The following is a 26,932-nucleotide window of genomic DNA, read 5'->3' on the forward strand; positions in this document are numbered from 1 at the left end:
TCTTTTCTTTTCGCCAATGCCGTTCATCCCTTGGTTGCCCCTGGACCAGCTGGAGCGGGACTCCGGCAAATGATTCTATTTTTTTTAATAATAAAACATTTACAACTACTAGTCTATATGATACATAGTTTCCTTGAATGTAGGGAGAGCTAAATAGCAGACAAAAATTTGGGGGCTACAGAATATTTTACTTCATAATTGGGGCGATATTTAAACATATATAACACAAAGTGAGAGAATTCATTGTATCTTATGTCAATCATAACTTAATAAAATTCAGAGTATTAAATTAGAAATCAATAAAAATAATACACCCAGAAATGTTAGTGTTAACTTGTTATAACAACAGTTTAATCTAGAGTTTGTAAGTTTAAAATTATAAACTTATAATGAGAGACTAATTAATAATTTCTGATCCCATGGACTGTAGTCCTCCAGGCTCCTCTGTCCATGGGATTTTCCTAGCAAGAATACTGGTGTGGGTTGCCATTTCCTTCTCCAGGGGATCTTTCCAACCCAGAGATCGAACCTCTGTCTCCTGCATTGCAGGCAAAATGCTTGCCACTGAGCCAGCAGGGAAGGTCAATTAGTAATTAATGTTCTACAAAAATTTACTTATACATACACATACATATCTAAAATACTTACCAATTGAAGCTGAGTACATTTGTTTCATGTGAGTTTCAATGACAGAAGGGTCCCGAGAGCTGTAACTTCCCAACTCAGGATAAAACCTGGAGCCAATGTCATCAGGCGGGTTGTGCTTCCCCTTGGGGTATTTCTTGGTTATTCCAGGGTCCCAGTGTGAGAGAACTGGATGGTTCCAATGTATATATTTACCATCAAATTGTGGATTTCCGTACCAACTGTAATAAAATACATGTAAGTAATAATTCAGAGGTGGCAGTTCTTCTGGACGAGGTTCAGAGGCTACGGAAGCTTTCACAGTCATTTCCACAGTTTTTAAGTTCTTGATGTTTGTTTCACTGTTGATTTTGTCACTCTTTTGGGAATCAAAAACTTTCGCCAAATGAGGAGTTTGTTGCCAAATTTCTGGAAGAAGGTCAAGTCCAAAAGGATCTCCAAAAGCTGCTTTATTTGGTCTCAGCATTTTTAAACCCATCATCAGAGAGAAAATAAATAGAATAAAAAGTGACAAAATGAAGCAAGTCCTTCTTCGAAATTTTGCCATGATGTCATCCTTTAAACTCCAAAATGGTAAATGTTTAGCTATAACATATTGAAAAACGACTATTAGTAAGTGGTATTAATAATATTTTCCAATATATTCAAAAGGAAAACTAAAATCCATAAAGTTTGTTACACTGAAAAATTTTAGAGTATTATGATGTTAATTACATAATCAAATATTAATAGCTACAGAAAGAATCTATACATAATTAGATTGAATAGCAGTATTTATTTGGAAATATCACAATTACATTTTGTCAGATAAAGATTTTAAGCATGTTATTTAATAAAGTGAATATATTCTTCATCCTTTGGACAGATTTTACATATACTGATATAGAAAAGAAACAATCTACCCAGAGAGACTAAAATTTTCTAAATATAAAATCAAAACTTCAGATTTAAAAAGGGAATATTTATGAATATATAAAAAGCCTAGTCATTCAACAATTTCAACAAACTTATTATTTGACTGCCTCAATTATAATCATTTTTTTTCCCACCCCATTTCACCAACTCAAGTGTTATACTCAATTATGATCTTGTCTCTCATCTCGCATTATGAAATACATTACACCCATCAGAATTTTATGTCCCATGTGTTCCTTAAACATTTTTAAAATTTTCCTCCTTTTGTCTCTCCATGGGTCAGTCTGAATATTTTCTTCTGAACTATCTTCAATTTCCTGACTCTCTTCAGTGGCAACTAATTTCAGTTATAAATTTAGTCTTAAAATTTTCATTCGATTCTTTTCAAAGATATCAGTTCTCTGATAAAATTTCCTATTCCTTGAATTTTGTAATCCCATTTATTTAAAGTCTACCTCTAATAACCTGAATTTGAATCTTAGGATTCTGTTTCCATTGCCTGTTTGGTTTTTTCCTCTTAATATCCAGACAGTAACAATTTTTTTTATAGGCTAAATTATTGTTTTTCCTAAATGCTACACATAGAATACAAAAAGTTTCAGAGATAATGTGAGGCTCTACATGTCATCTTCCTTCAAAGAAAGCTTATTTTTATTTCTTGAAGACTTTTAGGGTAGAGGAAGATTATCTTAGTATATCACATTGGAAGGGCTGGTGCTGAAGCTGAAGCTCCAATACTTTGGACATGTGATGCAAATAGCTAACTCATTGGAAAAGACTCTGATGCTGGCAAAGATTGAGGTCAAGAGCAGAAGGGGGCAACAGAAGATGAGATGGTTGGATGGCACCACTGACTCAAACAGACATGCGTTTGAGCAAACTGAGGGAGATAGTGAAGAACAGGGAAGCCTAGTGTGCTACAGTTCATGGGGTCGCAAAGAGTCGGACACAACTTAGTGACTGAACAACAACAATCACAGATGGAAATCTTCAAAACTGGGTTTAAGTCCTTGCAAATATTTGGTGTATTTCTGATTCATCTTTACTCCTTTATACTTACAGGTTCTGAAATCAAAGTCACAAGTATTTACCAAGATTTCTCCTCTAGGATGGGCTTTGGAAGGGCCCTGAATTCCAATTTTGGTCCCCTAAGAGCTATGAAACTACCGAAAGCTCTGTTCATTTTCTCAGCTGCCATTTTTTTCTTATATTCTCAGCTTCTCTGATGCTACTTTTGAAGCAGAGGTTTTAAATAATGCCCCTATTTCCCTGCTTAATCTCTCAAAGAATAAGTAAGTTGTAGGGCTCAGAATCATTCAAATATTCATATAATCCCACCTGAATTTGCCTATATCCTTAGTGTAATTAAAAACTTTCTATACCTAAGACTCAAAATTCAGATGCAATTAAAAAAAAAAAGATTACATAAATTTTTAAATATATATATCAAAAAATACTATAAAATAAAGTAAAAGGACAACTGACAATCTGAATGAAAAATGTAAATCAAAACCACACAAATGTATCATTTCTTATCTATGAGGTTGGCAAAAAATAAAAAGCATGAAACTACATCCTGTTGGCAAGAACAGTGAGAAAATAAGCACTCTTATGCATTGATAGTGAATGAAATCTGTACAACCTTTTTGGGAATTTGGCAATACATAACAAAATTACACATCCATTTTCCTCTGATTCAAGAATCCTACTTCACAGAATTTACCTTGAAAATACACAATCAATAGTAAGTACATAAGTTAATATGCAGCATTGTTTGTAAAATACTGAGTATTCAGAAAAAATGAGGAAGAGCTCTGAGATGAAAGAAAGTGATTCTGTGGATATACTGCCAAGTGAAAAAAGCAAAATGACAATAAGAAAAAATAGATTTTCTCAAGTGAGCAAAAGAAACAGAAAAAAAAGAATCTAATAAGGTTGATTATCTACAGAGGGTAAAGAGAAACTGAAAAATATGGGGTTATTAAAACAGGGTAGAAGTGTGGATAATGAAAGTAACTGAGTATAACTTTTTATATAGGTTTGTCATTTTAAGTCATGTTACATTTCACATACTCAAAACAAACAAAATATATTAAAGCTTAAACTCCAGTTAATAAGTAGATTATTTTATGCTATGATGCAGTTTAGCAACTCTTAAAATATTTAATGTGCATTGTAAAAATAAGCAATATAAGCCAGAAAATGGGGCTCAGGTTATTCACTGACAAAAAAACAAAAAGAAAAAAGTGTTACAAACACAGAAAGTAGGAGGCTAAAATGAAACCTGTGTTGTCAGACTGCAATTGGCAGTATCAATATGGATGCATGGCTTTTAAAAGATAAACAAATTCATGTGTCGGGGTGGGTAAATGGGTGTGTACACATACAAATACATGCACGTTATTTCCTAGTTCTGTCCACTGAGAGTCTAGAACCAAAGAACTCCTTGCAGCAATAAACCCATCTGATGCCAAGATTTTGAATTTTACATACCCTTCTCTACTTAACAGAACCAGGTTGATGCCAAGAATGTGGCTACGAAAGTACAAGATGAGCTTGAAACAACTTGTAAAGGAAAATCAGCTTGAAATGAAAACCAGTATGGCCTGAAAATCAGGAATTACTCAAAAAATGTAGAGATATGTTCATAGGACACAGAAGTTAGCCTGAAGAGGCAACTACTGACTAAATCTGGGACGATTTCAACATCAAAATTATGAATAAGAATAATAAATTACAAACATAAAATAAGACTTCATAAATCTATACTGATATTTAAAAAATGTGAAAATAAATAAATGGAATAAAAAAGACATACTGGAATACCAATTAATAAATTTAGATGGAATAATGGAATTAGACTATCACCACTTGGCTACTACTGTATCAAGCAAGAATCATTAATGGATATTAATGAGGGGTTCAAAGAAATAGGGTTTATGAGAAATAGGATATCTACATATTGGCAGAGTATCCCTTCCCCCAAAAAGATACCAAATTAACTAGGGAGATATATACAGCAACTTAACAGTGTGGAACCTAGCAGACACCACCTTACACAAGTGATCAAAATTAACTTTATCAGTGGATTTGAATAAATAAATTAACATGAGTCTATAGAGTGAATGCCCTAGAAAAACATACAATGGTTGCTGCAGTAGTTCTGTCAACATTAATCTGGATCTAATCATGAAGAAACATCAGACAACATATTAAGATACTTTCATACACATATATGTACCTACATATATATGTATACATATGTACACATTACATACAATGTGCATGTAAAATTATATACAATGTAATATATGAGTGTGTGTGTCTGTGTCACAATAAAACAAATGTTTTATGGCAAAATATTACCATTTGGCGAATCTACAGGAAAAATATACAGAGATTTTCAAGTTGTTTATTTTTTGAAACTTTTAAATCTAAAATCATTTAAAAACAGGTAAGAAAGAAAAAAAGGCTATCACCAGCAAACTGGAGGACATGAGCTCTTAATACAAACCTGCTTATTTCCAGGAAGGACCAACCCATACAGTCCTTCAACTCTGCTACAGGACTCCAGGGAGTAACATTCCTTTGTACGGAATGTGACAGTCTTGTGCATAGGTACAAAGGGATGATATAACCATTCTGACCCGCCTCTATGATTTGTTGTCCTAAAATTTCAAAATTGACAAGATAAAAACAAATCATTCCCTTTACTTAGAGAAACTGAGAATTTTTGACAAGTCATTATGTAGGAAAAAAAAATATGGATGTAATAAGAGCTCAACTATATTAAGGAGACAGAGAGGAAGGAAGTGCACTTAAACAAGTATAATGATTACCTGTGGGTAATCATTTACTTAGTGATATTTTCTTATGCTGTCTTCTAAAAATAGAACATAATATTTCATAAGGAAGAAAAATTTATATGGAGTAGGTATTTTATAAGGAAATAATCAATGGTAATGAATAATGATAAATCATAGAGAATGGGAACAATAACTACTCAATTTAGAAATTTTAAGACGGATTTTTGAAACACTGATCAGCTGAATGGGGCGAAATTCAAGGAAGAGTCAGGATACATAATGGAAAGAATATTGATTTAGGAATTTGAAGATCTACGTTTAAATCACCTATGTCGACCTAACTGTGTGACCCTGAGTTTTTTTAAAAACTTGTCTAAAAAAAAATTAACTGTTCTGTTTTCTGACAAAGTTGTTCTGTATATCATGCAAGATAATATATGCAAAATAAAATGTAAAAGGGTAATGTTTTAATCAAATAATACCAATTAGATTTAAAAAAAGAAAAGTGAAAGAATATATGAAACAGTTCTGAGACATTTATATATTTGTTAGACCCACTTCTCAGAGCGATAGATGAACACAAAACACAAAATATCTATTTATAAAAGCTGCTGCTCCCTCCTTTACCTCTAAATCTATTTCTCTTTTCCTTTCATATTATTTCCAATAAGTCTAATCTATCTAAATAAAGACAGTCTCCTGTGCTTAAAATTCGGACTCTGCAGTTCAAATTCTAGCTGGGCTTTTTTTAGCCATTTCACCTATATAAGTGACTTGAAATTTTCTCTGCCTTTTTCATCTTTACAATGAGTTGTTACCTCACTCAAAAGATTTTTATGAGGATGAAATAAGGCAATATTACAAAACCCTTGGAATCATTTCTGGCTTAGTGTAATACTGAATGAATACAAACAATTATTTATTTTGATGATGATTGTTACTAAAGATAGGTGTCTGGCAAGCAATCAGTTAACACACAGTTTACTCTCTCTAAATACCTATTCTTCATATGGCTAATTTCTGGACTACTACACTAATCCATCAAAACAAAGCTAAACTGTTGCTCCATATAGTCTATTATGACACTATTACCTACTTTTTAAATTGGCATTTCTTTATCTATTACACCATGCTATTTAATGTATTATACATCCTACTAGATTGTTTCATAAGATCGAGAAATGGAGTCCTTACCTTTACACTATAGTAGAACCCAATATATCTTACATTTAGTCAATGACCATTAAATGTTCAACTTAAAAAATTTAATTTCTGGCCCTTTTGTTTTTGACATTGGTATCTATTGGGGCAGTATGTGTACAAACAGGTTCTACAGACTATACATATAGTTGACATGCCCAGTCTATACTGAACATATTATACAGGAAGAATCATAGCTAAATCGATAGATCCAATAATTTTGTAAATTCATTTTAATGAAAATTATTGTGTCCAACTTAGCAAAACAATGAAACTTGAGATGCCGAACAGGTCTAATGATCTTTAGTAGAAAAAGTGTGGTGGAACTACTTAACTGGTTTCAAAACAAAAAAGTTCCAGAAGTCACCTCAGAGGAAGAAAGTTCCAAGTTAATTACAGATAGGTTAATTACAGTATAGGTTTCCAAAGGAGTAACCTACTCAATACTCAGGGTACTGGATAAGGGAAAATCTAGCATCTTCAAAGGGCACATGATAAAATAACACACAGAAGTAATACATTTGTTCTTTTGAAACTCTATGGCTTCCACTTTTGTTTTTTGTGATTTGGAGGTCTTTCAATCTTTGAAATGATTGACTTTAACTTGTAGGTCTAGTGAGATATAAGAGATCCAGAATCAGTGTGATACTATGATTTCAAAAAGGATTAGCTCCCATCCTGCTATGCAGAAAGTCCCCCAAAATTTCACTTTTTAATTTTTATTACTGTTATACAGATTTCTGATTGCTTTCTTTTTCTAGCGGTTTTTCCTAACATTATTTCCTAAGAAATCACTGAAGAGAAATATAACTAATTCTAGCTTTTGACTGTGGTGTTGGAGAAGACTCTTGAGAGTCCCATGGACTGCAAGAAGATCAAAGCAGTCAACTCTAAAGGAAATCACCTAAAGCAACTAGAGAAGGAAGAAATGAAGAACCCCAGGGTCAGTAGAAGGAAAGAAATCTTAAAAATTAGGGCAGAAATAAATGCAAAAGAAACAAAAGAGACCATAGCAAAAATCAACAAAACTAAAAGCTGGTTTTTCGAGAAGATAAACAAAATTGACAAGCCATTAGCCAGACTCATCAAGAAACAAAGGGAGAAGAATCAGATCAACAAAATTAGAAATGAAAATGGAGAGATCACAACAGACTCCACAGAAATACAAAGGATCATAAGAGACTACTACCAACAGCTATATGCCAATAAAATGGACAACTTGGAAGAAATGGACAAATTCTTAGAAAAGTATAACTTTCCAAAACTGAACCAGGAAGAAATAGAAGATCTTAACAGACCCATCACAAGCACGGAAATCGAAACTGTAATCAGAAATCTTCCAGCAAACAAAAGCCCAGGACCAGACGGCTTCACAGCGGAATTCTACCAAAAATTTAGAGAAGAGCTAACACCTATCCTACTCAAACTCTTCCAGAAAATTGCAGAAGATGGTAAACTTCCAAACTCATTCTATGAGGCCACCATCACCCTAATTCCAAAACCAGACAAAGATGTCACAAAAAAGGAAAACTACAGGCCAATATCACTGATGAACATAGATGCAAAAATCCTTAATAAAATTCTAGCAAACAGAATCCAACATCATATTAAAAAGATCATACATCATGACCAAGTGGGCTTTATCCCAGGAATGCAAGGTTTTTTTAACATCCGCAAATCAATCAATGTAATACACCACATTAACAAATTGAAAGAAAAAAACCATATGGTTATCTCAATAGATGCAGAAAAAGCCTTTGACAAAATTCAGCATCCATTTATGATAAAAACCCTCCAGAAAGCGGGAATAGAAGGAACATACCTCAACATAATAAAAGCTATATATGACAAACCTACAGCAAACATTATCCTCAATGGTGAAAAATTGAAAGCATTTCCCCTAAAGTCAGGAACAAGGCAAGGATGCCCACTTTCACCACTACTATTCAACATAGTTTTGGAAGTTTTGGCCACAGCAATCAGAGCTGAAAAAGAAATAAAAGGAATACAGATAGGAAAAGAAGAAGCAAAACTCTCACTGTTTGCAGATGACATGATCCTCTACATAGAAAACCCTAAAGACTCTACTAGAAAATTACTAGAGTTAATCAATGAATATAGTAAAGTTGCAGGATATAAAATTAACACACAGAAATCGCTTGCATTCCTATACTCCAATAATGAGAAAACAGAAAGAGAAATTAAGGAAACAATACCATTCACCATTGCAACAAAAAGAATAAAATACTTAGGAATATATCTACCTAAAGAAACAAAAGACTTATATATAGAAAACTATAAAACACTGATGAAAGAAATCAAAGAGGACACAAACAGATGGAGAAATATACCATGTTCATAGATTGGAAGAATTAATATAGTGAAAATGAGTATACTACCCAAAGCAATCTATAGATTCAATGCAATCCCTATCAAGCTACCAATGGTATTTTTCACAGAACTAGAACAAATCATCTCACAATTTGTATGGAAATATAAGAAACCTCGAATAGCCAAAGCAATCTTGAGGAAGAAGAATGGAACTGGAGGAATCAACCTGCCTGACTTCAGGCTCTACTACAAAGCCACAGTCATCAAGACAGTATGGTACTGGCACAAAGAGAGAAATATAGATCAATGGAACAAAATAGAAAGCCCAGAGATAAACCCACGCACCTATGGACACCTTATCTTCGACAAAGAAGGCAACAATATACAATGGAGAGAAGACAATCTCTTTAACAAGTGGTGCTGGGAAAACTGGTCAACCACTTGTAAAAGAATGAAACTAGAACACTTCCTAACACCGTACACAAAAATAAACTCAAAATGGATTAAAGATCTAAACGTAAGACCAGAAACTATAAAACTCCTAGAGGAAAACATAGGCAAAACACTCTCCGACATAAATCACAGCAGGATCCTCCATGACCCACCTCCCAGAATATTGGAAATAAAAGCAAAAATAAACAAATGGGACCTAATTAAAATTAAAAGCTTTTGCACAACAAAGGAAACTATAAGCAAGGTGAAAAGACAGCCTTCAGAATCGGAGAAAATAATAGCAAACGAAGCAACAGACAAACAATTAATCTCAAAAATATACAAGCAACTTCTGCAGCTGAATTCCAGAAAAATAAACGACCCAATCAAAAAAATGGGCCAAAGAACTAAACAGACATTTCTCCAAAGAAGACATACAGATGGCTAACAAACACATGAAAAGATGCTCAACATCACTCATTAGAGAAATGCAAATCAAAACCACAATGAGGTATCATTTCACACCAGTCAGAATGGCTGCTATCCAAAAGTCTACAAGCAATAAATGCTGGAGAGGGTGTGGAGAAAAGGGAACCCTCTTACACTGTTGGTGGGAATGCAAACTAGTACAGCCACTATGGAGAACAGTGTGGAGATTCCTTAAAAAACTGGGAATAGAACTGCCATATGATCCAGCAATCCCACTGCTGGGCATACACACCGAAGAAACCAGAATTGAAAGAGACGCGTGTACCCCAATGTTCATCGCAGCACTGTTTACAATAGCCAGGACATGGAAGCAACCTAGATGTCCATCAGCAGACGAATGGATAAGGAAGCTGTGCTACATATACACAATGGAATATTACTCAGCCATTAAAAAAAATACATTTGAATCGGTTCTACTGAGATGGATGAAACTGGAGCCCATTATACAGAGTGAAATAAACCAGAAAGAAAAACACCAATACAGTATACTAATGCATATATATGGAATTTGAAAGATGGTAACGATAACCCTATATGCGAGACAGAATAAGAGACACAGATGCATAGAACAATTTTATGGACTCTGAGGGAGAAGGTGAGGGTGGGACGTTCTGGGAGAATAGCATTGAAACATGTATATTATCATATGTGAAACAGTACACCATTTCATGTTCGATGCATGAGACAAAGGCTCAGGGCCGGGGCAATGGGATGACCCAGAGGGATGGGATGGGGAGGGAGGTGGGTGGGGGGTCCAGGAAGGGGAACACATGTAAACCCATTGATTCATGTCAATGTATGGCAAAAACTATTACAATATTGTAAAGTAATTAGCCCCCAACTAAAATAGATAAATTTATAAAAAAATAAAAAAATAAAGGAAATCAGTCCTGACTATTCATCGGAAGGACTTATGCTTAAGCTGAAACTTCAATACTTTGGCCACCTGATGCAAAGAGCTGACTCATCTGAAAAGACCCTGATGCTGGGAAAGACTGAAGGCAGGAGAAGGGGACGACAGAGGATGAGATGGTTGGATGGCATCACCGCCTCAATGGACATGAGTTTGAGTAGGCTCCAGGAGTTGGTGATGGATAGGGAGGCCTGGCATGCTGCAGTCCATGGGGTCGCAAAGAGTCAGACACGAATGAGTGATTGAATTGAACTGAACTAAATTGCCAACAGAGCAGTTGCCAACTTTTTCCCAGTATCTGGGCTAACAAATGGCTGAGTAACCTGAGGTTAAGCAATGAGCAAAGAGCAGAGAAATACAGTTCTCGAACTCAAGCTCCTCCTGTTATTACACCTTCCTACAACATTTCAGACAAAGCAAGTTTAGAGAATACACCACCATAAATTTTGTGACAAATGAAAACTGCTGACATGTGATTATGTTTTCGCTTAAAGAGGATTATCTGTTATCACCTACTCATAACTGTAGTCCAAATTTAATCTGAAGAAAGTTTATTTTCTTACATACTCAATACTCATTGTGTGACTGACAGCAACAGCTCTGGTAATGTTTTATGCATAGAACCTGGAAATCTGCAAGATTACCTCACAACACTATTTTTTCAAGGTTTACATACAGTTCAATATGAATGGAGTAACATACTGTCATGAAAATGATGTGCAATCGTGTGACTTAACATTACCAATACCTAGATTTTATTTTGTATTTTTCTTTCAACTATTGTCTAAATTTGGTTGTTGTTGTTTAGTTGCTAAACATGGCTGACTCTCTGAGACTCCATGAACTGTATGTAGCCCACTCCTCTGTCCAGGGAATTTCCCAGGCAAGAATCCTGGAGTGGGTTGCCATTTCCTTCTCCAAGGGATCTTCCCAATCCAGGGATCAAACCAGGATCTCTTGCATTGCAGGTGGATTCTTTACCACTGAGACACCCAGGAAGCTCTTGTCTTTAACATAACCAACTCAGTCTTACTTGCCTTTTTCTGAAGTCATATAATTAACATTATCTTCCCTTGTTTTATTTTTTTAAAATACTTCCACATTTTTCCTTAACTCGTATCTGCAGGGTCACTAACTGTTGAAACAGAAACCAACAGTCCTAACTGCCTAAATTTTCATTGGTTCCTCTGGAAAATAGGAAAAGATACTATTCCAGCAGAGTTGCATCCTTCGACTCAGCAAACGGTAACAGGCTAAAATGATAGTGTCAAACGTGGAACAGGTGAATGGAAAATGCATCTCTGCCTTGGCCTCCCCACCTTCGCTCTCCTCTCCCCACGCCTCGGCGTCCGGAGACAAGAGCCTGCCACCTTCCTGCTTCAGCCCAAGCCAGGTAGGCCTCGACCTTCCCACTTGCCCCTGAGGCACAAGGCCGAGTCTGGGGACAAAAGGATAAGGCGCTGAAAGGCTTTTCCATCACTCCTAAAATTCCCAACTTCTTGGGGAGGGAAAAATACCGAGGCGACAAGAGGTTCCGCTGCAAAAAAGTGGCGGAGACGAGGCCGACAGGCTCGGGATAAAGTAGAAGACAACAAAACTACCCCTAGCAAAATTGGGCATAAGAGCGACGGAGTGGAGTTCCCGAGTGAACGAGGCTCGCAGCGAGACGCAGCCGCCGCGGCCGCCGCAGGGCGTTGGGGCGCAGGGTCAAAGGCCATCTGCAGGCGAGCAGATTGGCGGGCGGGTAAGAGCGCAGGCGCTGAGGCTGACCCCAGTGCTGGCCACAACTGAGCCAGCTGGGCCCAGAAATTTCCAGCTACTTACCAGGGTCCGGGAATCCAGACACCAGGAGAGGATCAGCCGGCGAAGACGCTGAAGCCAAGAGTAGAGGCAGCCCGCGGATGCCCGGCAGTGAGCCTGAGCAGCCCCGCCTCCCGAAGGGCGCGCGCACCGCGTACTGGGAGCCCCGAGGGGCGGGGCCAGAGTGGGGTGGGGCTCGCTGAGTGGGCGGGGCTCTGGTTTCCCGGCACAGGTCCCTCTGGTCTGTAAGGGATGGAAAGGGGTGTAGATGCATGCCGGGAGAGATTTTTCTGGGCATCTCCTACGAATGGAGCAAAGGGGCAGAGTTGAGTTAAGCTGGACTCCCTTCCCCCCTCTTTCCCCAACTAGAGAAAACCCATTCCTCTCTTAGAAAGTGGTATTCTAAGGTTCTGCTGGAAAGCTTTGAATGTGAAAAGTGAAAGTGAAAGTCACTCAGTGTCTTTGTGAATTCTCCAGGCCAGAATACTGGAGTGGGTAGCTTTTCCCTTCTCCAGGGGATCTTCCGAACCCAGGGATTGAACCCAGGTTTCCCACATTGCAGGCGGATTCTTTACCAGCTGAGCCACAAGGGAAGCAGAGGTATCCAAAAGTTCCTTTTAACTGGATTACACTGGCAGTTTTCAAACATTGTAAATTAGAGAACATCTTGCCCTCCAAATATATATATATATATTTATATGAAACTTTACTTGGAAGCTGAAAGACAGAAATGACACTTTTTATTTGCAAAAAGATTGTGTAAAATCACGTGTTGGAATACTTTTAGAAATAATTGAGAACAGTGAGGCAGCTGTGAAGAACAAGAACTTTTGAAATAGGGGTTACAGCTGAAGGTTTTCTCATTACATCAGCCTTAGAAGCCAAGAGAATTCTCTCTTTTGTTTGGTTACCTAGTAGCAAGGAAATCCTCACTGACGGTCTAGAAGTTGCTGATATGAACAATTTTGTAAGAGCTCTTCTTTAAATCTCACTGGATTTTCTAAACAAATGTTAATTGTGACATATATATATATATATATATGTGAATGTATCCCATATGTGCACATTTTAAAGGATAATAATAAAAAAGAATACCCAGGTACTCGCTACAGACCTGAAGATCCAGAAAAGTGCCAGCATTTTTGAAGCCTTCTAAGAGGCCTCTTTAAAACTTTTTCTGTCCCAGCCAGAAATAATTATTACTCTAAATTTTATGTTACTCATTTACTTGCTCTTTTTGAAAATATTTATGTGTGTAATTCCCTAAAAATATAGCTATCCTGGTATTGTATTTTGATCTAATAAGTTTACACTACATTTTTTCCTCTTTTTTTCACTGCACATTCAGTTTTTGAGGTTCATCTACACATAAATCCATTTCACATGAACTGGACTGTCACATCATTATTCGTAACACCCACACTATTGTTGATTACTATTGTAATCAACCCACACTGATTGTTATAATCAGATGGTGGTAGCATCTGATTGATCTTTTAATTTGTATTTTCTGTCTTGCTAATGTGGTTGTGCATGTTTAGTGGCTATTTGGGTTTCTGTGAAATGCCTGTTCTCGATTTTGGCTCATTTTTTGGTTGACTTGTTCTTTAAAATTAATTTGCAGATAATCTTTATATATTTTTAAAGTTTAAATACTCCTCTTTTGTCAGATATATGTATTACAAATAGTGTCTCTTAGTTTGCAGGTTGTCTTTTAATTTTTATGGTGTCTTTTGATGACTAAATGCTATATATTTTAAAGTTCTGTTAGCTGAATTGAACAACTTTTTATGTTATATTTTGTGCTCTCTACTTTCTTGTTTACAAGAGTCTTAACAATCAGACACTATAGCTACACTCTTTTATTTTCTTCTAAATTTAAGTTAATTGTGAAATATTTTAGACACAGAAAAATACAGATAATATAATGAACTCCCATGCACCCTATCCAAACATTTTGCAAGTCCCACTTCCATATGATTCTCTCTAAAATTGCCTTGGCTATTCTTGGCTCTTTGCTTTTTCATATAAAGATTAAGATGAATCAGCCAAGACCCAAAAATTCTGCTTGAATTTAATTGGAATGGAATTGGCAGAGGCATACTGAGATCATGTAGATAATGACTGGATTGTGCCACCAGACTCCCAGAGTTCCTAGAGCGACTAGTGAGTATTGGTTCTGCCTAGTGTTTCCCATCCTTGTTCACATTTTGCCGAACAGATAAAAAGAATATTTTCATAAAGCTTTGAGGCAAACGGCCTGCTTGCAGTGAACATGATGGATCTGTGGCTCTGAATATCCCAGACTCTATAGGGTAAATCCTAGAGTTAAGGTGACTGATATTTTGGCACACACTTTGATGGCACCCTAGATGAGAAGCTCTTCCATAACTAATTAATTTCATGTCACCAAAAGACACAGCTATATAAAGAGTCTCAGGAAACTGGGGCTCCAACAGTTATGCTGGCAGAAGACCACAGTATATGCCACTGTGGCTTGTGGATAGATTGAGAAACCATCCATTAGTAACATCCATCTATGAGAGAGGACTAGGTTTGCACAGTCTCCTTATCAGTGCTCTATGTAAGTAAACCCCTGTGAGTCTTCCATGCACTAGTGTTATTTCCCAGCTCTGCATCATGTAATTTTGTCTTATAATTTAGTGCATGCCTTTATTTTCTCTTGAAGTAATGGGGGACTTGGAAAATGGTGAGACATGTGTATCATTTTGGTCATGAGAGATACATTTTGTCTTCTTCCTTTTCTGATTGGCTAATGAGTTTATACCACTTCATGCTTTAAACTCCCTATTCTATTCAATTACAGTTTCAAGAAGGCAATTGAATTTTAATCCAAGCCTGGGTATCTTAGGAAGAAGGACTTTCTGAGAGTCCAAGTTGATATGTGCCTCGGGGCATCTGGATCAAGTGGTAACTAGCAGGGCAGAGTTGATGGCACCAGCCTTTCTACTGTCATATGTGGAATCTCACTTTCTTATTTTCTGTACTGTATTATTTTACATAAACTTTTAAATGTATAATTAACTATAACTAGCAAATAGGTATATATTCATAAAATAGAGAAGGTAGCCCTTAGGACCCACACTCTTTTACTTTCATTCTTCTAGTATTATTTGATATAGGAAATATTACTTAATTTCTATTTCTGTCAATTTTTAAAAGTAATAAATGGATGACAATAATTTGCCCGAGAGAGATAGTTACCTAAATGGTCAAATTAAAAACTGAAAGGAAGACTTCCCTGGTGGTTCAGTGGTTAAGAATCTGCCTGCCAATGTAGAGGATGCAGGTTTAATCCCTGCTCTGGGAAGATCCCACATGCTGTGGGGCAACTAATCCCATGCACCACAACTACTGAAGCCCATGTGCCCTAGAGCCCATGCTCTACGACAAGAGAAGCCACCACAGTGAGAAGCCTGCACACTGCAACTAGAGATTAGTCCCCACATGCTGCAACCAGAGAAAGACTGCACACAGCAATGAAGACCTAGCACAGCCAAACAGAAAAGTAAAAAAAAAAATTTTTAATGTAAGAAATTTGAGCCTTGAAATTCACTACTGCACTGGAAAAGACTAGTGTCTCCTTAACTACATAGATTTTGCCATTTTATCTTCAAGTGTCAAGAGCCAACAAAATTGTTGCCATATAACAAGAATTTAACAAACAATTTTTGGGAGTGATAAAAGAGTGAACAAATAGGAGGTCACTCAGTCATTATTGGGCTCCCCAGGTGGTGCTAGTTGTAAAGAATACACCTACCAAGCAGGAGACATGGGTTCAAGACACGGGATTGGGAAGATCCCCTGGAGTAGGAAATGGCAACCCACTCCAGGATTCTTGCCTGGGAAATCCCATGGACAGAGGAGCCTGGCAGGCTACAGTCCATGATGAACAAAGAGTCAAACACAATGGAGTGCGTGCGCGCGCACATGCACACACACACCCACACACGTCATTATTATTTAACCCTACTTCCCGATATGTACTATTTGTTCTAGTCCCAAAACTGTCCTTATTACCTGTCTCCTGAATACAGTTGTTGTTCTTCAGTATCTGCAGAGGATTGATTAGTTCCAGAACCATCCCCCATACCAAAATCTGAGTATGCTCAAGAACCTTATATAAAATGGTATAGTATTTGCATATAACCCAGGAATATCCTCCCTTATACTTTAAATCACACCCAGTTTGTTTATAATACCTAATTCAATGTAAACGCTATGTAAATAGTTGTAAATGCAATTTAAGTGCTCTGTAAATAGTTGCCAGAGTGTGGCATATTCAAGTTTTGTTTTTTGGAACTGTCAGTAATTTTAATTTTTTTAAATGTGGAACCTGTGGATAGAGAAGACCAGCTATATTTCAAGTCTGTTTTTCCCCTCCAGTCTTGGAAGTTTTATTAGAATCTCCTAGATTAAATCATGCCATTTTATTGCCATTCACCTGAGATGTCTTTTTGGTTCATTTTCATATCCTCTCCATTCCCACTGGACTTCCCTGTGGTTCAGTATTAAAGGATCCTCCAGTCAATGCAGGAGATGCAAGAGACCCAAGTTCGACCCCTGGGACAGGAAGATCCTCCGGAGTAGGAAATGGCAACCTACTCTAGTATTATTACCTGGGAAATTCCGTGGACGGAGGGGCCTGGTGGTCTACAGTCCATGGGTTGCAAAGAGTCAGATACAACTGAGCATACACACATACCACTCCCATTAGTCACAGTTACTTTTTGCAGAGAATAGAAACTGAATCTGTCGGCTAAAACACAGATAGACTTTATATGAAAAGCTATACAGTACTGCATGAAGGTAAAGGCTAGTATCAGTACTTAGGCAATGGCAATGGACGGGAACCTGGAGGGGCTGGGCGTTGGGCGCACAGCCTCATACAACAGTACAGATTAAGGCACTGATAATTTCAGGAGGTACTGAACCCTCAAAGTCATTGATGCCACAGTGAATTTTTTCTCAATTAATGAATAATTTCTCAATTCTGCCTGTATTATTTCTCTCATTTCTTCAAGATTTAAATTTTGGACTGGAATAATCTGCCTAGCTAAGCCTAGGTTATCTCCTTAGCTTCCCCACGTGATGGTATTAGAAGGTGGGGCCTTTGGGAAGTTATAAGGTCATGAGAGCAGAGCCCTCATGAATGGGATTAGTGCCCTTATAAAAGAGGCTTCAGAGAGATCCCTTGCCCCTTTCTGCCATAGAAGGATAAAATAAGAATTTTACAACCCAGAAGAGAATCATCACCTGACCACACTGGCACCCTAATCTTGGATCCAGCTGCCTCCAGAACTATGAGAAATAAATGATATTTATATGCCATCTTGTCTATAGTATTTGTTTATAGCATCCCTGAGCAAATTAAGACACTAACTAAACGGGTTAAATCCCTTGACAAAAGCACTTTTCATTCTCTGATTCAAGCACTTTCCTGGGTCCTGGCAGTCCTGACTGATGGAGATGGGAAAGAGTTCCAGTGTCGTAACTTCCCATATAGAAGTGGCAGATTGTTCACCTCTGGTTATCTGGTGATGCTAGATGTGAATGCACCAATGCCTGGGTATGGACCAGCTCTCCTGAGGGAGACCCTGTTCCTTTCACAGGAATGGTGGCAGTTGAGACAGATACATGCCTTTAGTTGAAAGCTGGGCCAGCCTGAAGATGCAGCACTTCCTGAGTGAAACTACTCTATAGGTTGATCCAGAACCTCTTGGTGTTTTGAAGGGAGGAAGTTTCACATATTGTGATAGTGTATTAGCTTCATATCCTAATCAGCCAAACTCCCAATATTACACCACTGAAATCTAGGTTTTACAGAGTCATTTCCTAAGGCATTAGTGTTTGGGTTTCTTCCTTTTTAGGTTACCTTAGATTCCTTAACCAAATTGACCCAACTTAACTTCTTCTATAACACCACCCTCTCCTGACATAAAACAGGAGCGGTATATAAAGTCACTGAAAAGGGATGGGGGGAAGGCTCGCTATTTCCTAAAATAGGTGAGCCCACTCATTCTCTATTTATACATGAGCGTCCACAAGTAATTCTTCTCAACAGTATCTGCTGCAAGGTGATTTTTCTGTGCCTGCTTATTCTAAGAAGTACCTGGCAATTTCTCATGTTAAAAGAGAAAAAGAAACAGCATGCATTTACTCTCTGATAAAACATTTTTCTGTTAGAGAGCTCAATTAAAAAGCAGGTCTATGCTTTGTATAATACATCTTGTCTACCTCCCACTGTATCAAGCGCCATCTCTGCAGGTGCAGAGATGTCTGACTCACAGCAGTGTCTCCTACATCCAGCATATAGTAAGTGCTTTTTGGAAGATGAATTGATTGGTTGGTTGGTTAGTTGCTCAGCTGTCTCCAACTCTTTGTAACCCATGGACTGTAGCCTGCCAGGTTCCTCTGTCCATGAGATTATCCCAACAGGAATACTGGAGTGTGTTGCCATTTCCTTCTCCAGGGGGGATCTTCCCAACCCAGGAATCAAATCCACATCTCTGCAAGTCTCTTGCATTGCAGGCAGATTCTTTACTGTTGAGCCACCAGGGAAGCCCAAGAAAATCTACTACGCCAAGTGTGTTCTCACAGGATCATAGGTGGCCTTCTAATATATCACATTAGAATACACATGAGAAGCAAAGAATGAATAATGACACTCAATTGTCATAAAAGCAACTTTGATTCCTGGAAAAGGTTAAAAGTCATGACATTAAAAGAACTAATAATATCCCCTTTGGGCTGAGATGTGGAATATAGACATTCTATTATCGGTGGAAATATTAGTTAAAAGAATCTTTTTGAAGGGCAAATTGGCTGCATCTGATTAAGTGTTATATCTATTCTTTGTATGAGCTATCCTATTGTTAGCAATTTCTTCTACACAGTTATACCCATAATGTGCAAAACTGTGCCCATAAGTCCACTGCTGACCTGTACCTCCACAGGAGACACTCAAACACAGTTCTGTCTCAGTCTCTGTGGGGTCTCTGGGTCCTGGTGTGCACAAGGTTTGTTTGAGCCCTCTGAGCATTTCTGGCAGGTACGGGGTATGATTCTAGATGCAATTTCACCCCTCTTACCACCTTGCTGGGGCTTCTCACTTGTTCTTGGACATGGGGTATCTTCTCACCATCGCTCAAGGCCACGCAGCCACTGCTGCAGTGCCTACGATCTTGCTGGGGCTCCTCTGCCACTGCTCCAGTGCCTACGATCTCGCTGGGGCTTCTCTGCCCTTGGACGTGGGGTCAGCAGTGGACTGTCACAGGGGCAGGGGCTCTGGGTGCAGCAGACCTGGGTATGGTATAAGCCCTCTTGGAGGAGGTCACGATTAACCCCACTACAGAGCCACCAGAACTTAACACAGGACTGGGAAACAAACTCTTGGTGGACACACCAGGACCCAGGAGAAAGGAGCAGTGACCTGACAAGAGACTGACCCAGACTTGCCCGTAAGTGTCCAGGAGTCTGCGGCAGAGGCATGGGTAGGCAGTGGCCTGCTGCAGGACTGGGGGCACTGAGTATAGCAGTGCATGCATGGGATGTTTTGAAGGAGGTCACCATTATCTTCATTAGCTCCACCATAGTTTGGCCCCAGGAAAAAACAGGAAGAGAACATAGCCCTTCCCATCAACAGAAAATTGGATTAAAGATTTACTGAACATGGCCCTGCCCATTAGAACAAGACGAAATTTCCCCTCAGAGAGTCTGTCCCATCAGGAAGCTTCCATAAGCCTCTTATCCTTCTCCATTAGAGGGCAGAAAGACTGAAAACCACGGTCACAGGAAACTAAACAATCTGATCACATGGACCACAGCCTTGTCTAACTCAATGAAACTATGAACCATGCTGTGTAGGGCCACTCAAGAAGGACAGGTCATGGTGGAGAGTTCTGACAAAACATGGTCCATCGGAGAACGGAATGGCAAATCACTTCAATTTTCTTGCCTTGAGAACCCCATGAACAGTATGAAAAGGCAAGAAGATAGGACACTGAAAGATAAACTCCCCAGGTTGGTAGATGCCCAATACGCTACTGGAGATCAGTGGAGAAATAACTCCAGAAAGAATGAAGAGACAGAGACAAAGCAAAAACAACATCCAGTTGTGAATACGACTGGTGATGGAAGTAAAGTCCGATGCTGTAAAGAGCAATATTGCATAGGATCCTGGAACGTTAGGTCAATGAATCAAGGCAAATTGGAAGTGGTCAAACAGGAGCTGGCAAGAGTGAAGATCAACATTTTAGGAATCAGCGAACTGAAATGGACTGTAATGGGTGAATTTAACTCAGATGACCATTATATCTACTACTGTGGGCAGGAATCCCTTAGAAGAAATGGAGTAGCCATCATGGTCAACAAAAGAGTCCAAAATGCAGTACTTGGATGCAATCTCAAAAACGACAGAATGATCTGTGTTCATTTCCAAGGCAAACCATTCAATATCACGGTAATTCAAGTCTACGCCCCGACCAGTAATGCTGAAGAAGCTGAAGTTGAATGGTTCCATGAAAACCTACAAGACCTTTTAGAACTAACACCCAAAAAAGATGTCCTTTTCATTAGAGGGGACTGGAATGCAAAAGTAGGAAGTTAAGAAATACATGGCGTAACAGGCAAATTTGGTCTTGGAGTACAGAATGAAGCAGGACAAAGGTTAACAGAATTTTGCCAAGAGAACACACTGGTAATAGCAAACACACTCTTTCAACGACACAGGAGAAGACTTTATACGTGGACAGAACCAGATAGTCAATACAAAAATCAGATTGATTATATTCTTTGCAGCCAATGATGCAGAAGCTCTATACAGTCAGCAAAAACAAAACCAGGAGCAGACTGTGGCTCAGATCATGAACTCCTTACTGCCAAATTCAAACTTATATTGAAGAAACTAGGGAAAACCACTAAACCATTCAGGTATGACCTAAATCAAATCCCTTATGATTATACAGTGGAAGTGACAAATAGATTCAAGGGATTAGATCTGATACACAGAGTGCCTGAAGAACTATGGATGGAGGTCCGTGACATTGTACAGGAGGCAGTGATCAAGACCATCCCCAAGAAAAAGTAATACAAAAAGGCAAAATGGTTGTCTGAGGAGGACTTACAAATAGCTGAGAAAAAAAGAGAAGCAAAAGGCAAAGGAGAAAAGGAAAGATATACCCAAGTGAATGCAGAGTTTCAGAGAAAAGCAAGGAGAGATAAGAAAGCCTTCCTCATAGATCAATGCAAAGAAATAGAGGAAAACAATCGAATGGGGAAGTCTAGAGATCTCCTTAAGAAAATTAGAGATACTAAGGGAACATTTCATGCAAAGATGGGCAAAATAAAGGACAGAAATGGTATGGACCTAACAGAAGCAGAAGATATTAAGAAGAGGTGGCAAGAATACACAGAAGAACTATACAAAAAAGACCTTCATGATCCAAATGACCATGATGGTGTGATCACCAGCCTAGAGCCAGACGTCCTGGAATGCGAAGTCAAGTGGGCCTCCCCTATGAACAAAGCTAGCGGAGGTGATGGAATTCCAGTTGAGGTATTTCAAATCCTAAAAGATGATGCTGTGAAAGTGCTGCACTCAATATGCCAGCAAATTTGGAAAACTTAGCAGTGGCTACAGGACTGGAAAATTCAGTTTTCATTCCAATCCCAAAGAAAAGCAATGCCAAAGAATGTTCAAACTGCCGCACAATTGCACTCATCTCACATGCTAACAAAGTAATGCTCGAAATTCTCTAAGCCAGGCTTCAATAGTACATGAACTGTGAGCTTCCAGATGTTCAAGCTGGATTTAGAAAAGGCAGAGGAACCAGAGACCAAATTGCCAACATCTGCTGGATAATTGAAAAAGCAAGAGAGTTCCAGAAAAACATCTACTTCTGCTTTATTGACTATGCCAAAGCCTTTGACTGTGGAGACCACAACAAACTCTGAAAAATTCTTCAAGATATGTGAATACCAGACCACCTGACCTGCCTCTTGAGAAACCTGTATGCAGGTCAGGTAGCAACAATTAGAACTGGACATGGAACAACAGACTGGTTCCAAATAGGGAACGAAGTACATCAAGGCTGTATATTGTCACCCTGCTTATTTAACTTACATGCAGAGTAAATCGTGAGAAACATGGGCTGGATGAAGCACAAGTTGGAATTAATATTGCTAGGAGAGTTATCAATAACCTCAGATATGCAGATGACACCACCCGTATGGCAGAAAGTGAAGAAGAACTAAAGAGCCTCTTGATGAAAGTGAAAGAGGAGAGTGAAAAAGTTGTCTTAAAACTCAACATTCAGAAAACAAAAATCATGGCATCTGGTCCCATCACTTCATGGCAAATAGATGTGGGAAAAATGGAAACAGTGACAGACTTTTATCTTTTTGGGCTCCAAAATCACTGCAGATAGTGACTGTAGCCATGAAATTAAAAGACCCTTGCTCCTCAAAGAAAAGCTATGACCAACCTAGGCAGCGTATTAAAAAGCAGAGATATTACTTTGCCAACAAAGGCCTGTGTAGTCAAAGCTATGGTTTTTCCAGTAGTCATATATGGATGTGAGAATTGGACCATAAAGAAAGCTGAGCACCGAAGAATTGATGCTTTTGAGCTGTAGTGTTGGAGAAGACTCTTGAGAGTCCCTTGGACTGCAAGGAGATCCAACCAGCCCATCCTAGAGGAAATCAGTCCTGAATATTCATTGGAAAGACTGATGCTGAAGCTGTAACTCCAATACATTGGCCACCTGATTCGAAGAACCAACTCATTTGAAAAGACCCTGACACTGAGAAAGAGTGAAGGTGGGAGGAGAAGGGGATAACAGAGGATGAGATGGCTGAATGGCATGACCGACTCAATGGACATGAGTTTGAGTAAACTCGGGAGTTGGCGATGGACAGGGAGGCCTGGCGTGCTGCAATCCATGGGGTTGAAAAGAGTCAGACATCTTTGAGCAACTGAACTGAACTGTGCACATAAGTGTGTCCTCTTTGTATATGACATGAAAAGGTATCCATGTATATATTTTTTGGAAAAACTAAGTTGCAAAAGTATGTAGATGGTTATAGAGATACATTTATATCTATGTCTTCTCTCACTTTCCTATCAAAGTATCACAAATTTAGAGCAACACAAATCTATTATCTGACAGATCAATAGAAGTCACACTAAAGTCTTCTTAGTCTGGCATCAAAATATCAATACGGCTGCCTTTCTCGCTGGAGGCTATATAGTCAATCCTAAAGGAAATCAACCCTGAATAGTCATTGGAAGGACTGATGCAAAAGCTGAAACTCCAATACTTTGGATATCTAATGAGAAGAGCCAATTCATTGGAAAAGACCTTGATGCTGGGTAAGACTGAAGACAAAAGGAGCAGGGGGCATCAGAGATTGAGATTGTCAGAGAGCATGACCAACTCAATGGACATGAATTTGAGCAAACTCTGGGAATTGGTCAACAGGATCCTGGGATGCTACAGTCCATGGGGTCACAAAAAGTTGGACATGACTTAGTTACAGTACAACAACTAGGGAAGATTTCCTTTCCCTGCTTATTCAATTTGTTGGCAGAATTCAGTGCCTCACAGTTGCATGACCGAGATCTGTATTCTCCTGATGATTATAAACTGAAGGCAGGTTCCAGTTTCTAGAAGTCATTATTTGGTTTGTGACCCCGTTCCTCTGTTGAAACCAGCAATGGCAGGTCAAGTCCCTCTCATGTCACATTCATCTAACTCACTTTTTTTTAAATTTAAGTATAGTTTTAATACTGTGTTAATTTCAGATACTGTGTTAATTTCAGATACTGTGTTAATTTCAGATGTACAGCAAAATGACTCAGTTTTATATAATATATATGTATATTCCATATTCTCTTCCATTATAGGTTATTACAACATATCAAATATAGTTCCATAGATATACACTTATAATTTATCCCACCTTCCTTTCACCTTTGATAACCATAAGTTTGTTTTCTATAAGTCTTTTTGTTCTGTAAATAAAATAATTTGGATTATTTTTTAGATTCCACATAACCCACTCTTCTGCTTTCCTCTTTGGCTTTTAAAGACTCATGAGATTGCATTGGGCTCAAATAAATAGTTCAGGATAATCTCTACATCTCAAGATCATTAAACTTAATTGCATGTGCAAAGTCCCTTTTGTCATATAAGGCAACATAATCACAGGTTCCGATAAATAGAGTGTGGACATCATTAGGGGCCCTTTACTAGTTCAGTTCAGTTCAGTTGCTCAGTCGTGTCTGACTCTTTGTGACCCCGTGGACTGCAGCATGCCAGGCCTCCCTGTCCATCGCCAGCTCCCGGAGTTTACACAAACTCATGTCCATTGAGTCGGTGATGCCATCCAACCATCTAATCCTGTCATCCCCTTCTCTTCCCACCTTCACTCTTTCCCAGCATCAGGGTCTTTTCCAATGAGTCAGTTCTTCGCATCAGGTGGCCAAAGTACTGGAGTTTCAGCTTCAACATCAGTCCTTCCAATGAACACTCAGGACTGATCTCCTTTAGCATGGACTGGTTGGATCTCCTTGAAGTCCAAGGGACTCTCAAGAGTCTTCTCCAACCACAATATCTATATTACACTTAATATACATATGTGTGTGTGTGTGTGTGTGTGTGTGTGTGTGTAGCTCAGTTGGTAAAGAATCTGCCTGCGGTGCAGGAGACCTGGGTTTGATCCCTGGGTCAGGAAGATCCCCTGGAGAAGGAAACGGCAAACTCCAGTATTGTTGCCTAGAAAATCTCATGGACAGAGGAACCTGGAAGGCTGCAGTCTATGAGGTTGCAAAGAGTCGGGCATGACTGAGTGACTAACACATACATATATATATATACCTTTGTGTGTATGTACATTTTTGTTGTTTAGTCACTAAGTCATGTCACACAAATATATACACACAACCACAGGGGTGAGGAAAGAGAAAAATAGAGAACAATATTGATAATAATAAAAAATAAATATGTGTGCATATAGAATAATTTTCTGGAAATACATATACGAAGCACTTTTTAACAGTAGTTATTTCTTGGAATTGGAGTTTTAGTTTTTATGTGTACTCTTAAGAATGGTTTGCATTTTTACAATAAGTACACATTAATTTTGTACTTAAAAAGTAAAAGAATAGCAAAGTGATGAATGAGGCTCAAGACACTTAATCAAAATCACCGGAGTTATCTCCTAATATAAACATCCAGGGAAAGAAATGGTCTCTGAATAAAATATATGTTTCTTGAATTATTCATGAAAATCAATTGGCAGATACTTTGCCACAGGTGTTATATGCTATGAATTGAAGAAATTAACCTTTAAACTATTAATTGGCTGAATTGCTGCATAACTAAATAGGCTAGCCATTTTTAGCATAGAACAATCATATTGGTATCACTATAATAATAATCCTAATAACACTATTACACCACAGTGATAGTAACAATGTAAATAATAAACTGTTTATACCTTAATGGGGTATATGTTACCATTTTTAAAGCATTTTTAAAAACGTTCATTTTTAAAAATTTTCAAAACCATTCTACAATATTAATAGGCAGAGCAGATAATATTATCATCCCTTTTGGAAGAAATAATATTCAGAAGACTTAAATAGGAGTTGCCCAAGGTCCAAAAGTTCAAAATTACACAGAAACAAAATAAGTAATTAAATGTTCTGTTTAAGGAACTATGTACAATTTAAAAATAAGTATGACTTCTGCTCTAATGAAGTTAACACTTAGAAACGGAGAGAAGACATGTATGTGGGTGGTCATACTCAAGGCTGAAAGCTGTGAAAATCACATAAAGGGTACCTATGAAGGCTTATAAGAGTTTAGAGAAAAGTAGATTGCTTGAGTATGAAATTATCGATCAGATAAGCAGCATTTGAACTAGGCTTTAAATAATAACTATGGTATGATTTTACCTCAACAGGAGCTGAATTTGAGGTGCGGGAGTATGAGACCAGGATTGAACAACAGTGGTGGCCCTCTTAGCGTCAACGACAAGGAGAAGCCTGAGAGAAGCAACAGTCATTGTGCAATTAGAATTAACATCAGAAAACAAATGAAAGAAATAGATCCAAAATGAAGACAAATTTTCAATTCTGGATACATAGAATAGCAGGCTTCCCTGGTGGCTCAGAGGGTAAAGTGTCTGCCTGCAATGTGGAAGATCTGGGTTTGATCCCTGGGTTGGGAAGATCCCCTGGAAAAGGAAATGGCAACCCACTCCAGTACTCTTGCCTGGAAAATCCCATGGACGGAGAAGCCTGATAGGCTACAGTCCATGGAGTCGCAAAGAGTCAGATACGACTAAGCGACTTCACTTTCACTTTTCACTTTTA

General features: G+C 38.2%; 1 protein-coding gene across 9 annotated transcripts in view; it reads right to left on the reverse strand.

Annotated features, from left to right (window-relative positions):
* MANEA (mannosidase endo-alpha) overlaps positions 1-26,932 on the reverse strand; it is a 330,701-nt gene that overhangs the window by 66,029 nt on the left and 237,740 nt on the right. For 2 of the 9 annotated variants that reach the window (XM_081530764.1, XM_081530767.1), the window contains exon 3: positions 649-1,230. In XM_081530764.1, the coding sequence (XP_081386890.1) occupies positions 649-1,192 (544 nt within the window). In that variant the 5' untranslated portion in view covers positions 1,193-1,230. Of the gene's footprint in view, positions 1-648; positions 1,231-5,074; positions 5,229-11,768; positions 12,435-12,555; positions 12,661-26,932 lie in introns of those variants that run through there. The other 7 variants (XM_081530769.1, XM_081530768.1, XM_081530766.1 and 4 more) reach the window with 6 other exon arrangements.

This window comes from Giraffa tippelskirchi, chromosome 9 (genome assembly GCF_054371585.1).
Source record: "Giraffa tippelskirchi isolate mGirTip1 chromosome 9, T2T-mGirTip1v1.2.pri, whole genome shotgun sequence".
Lineage (NCBI taxonomy): Eukaryota > Metazoa > Chordata > Mammalia > Artiodactyla > Giraffidae > Giraffa > Giraffa tippelskirchi.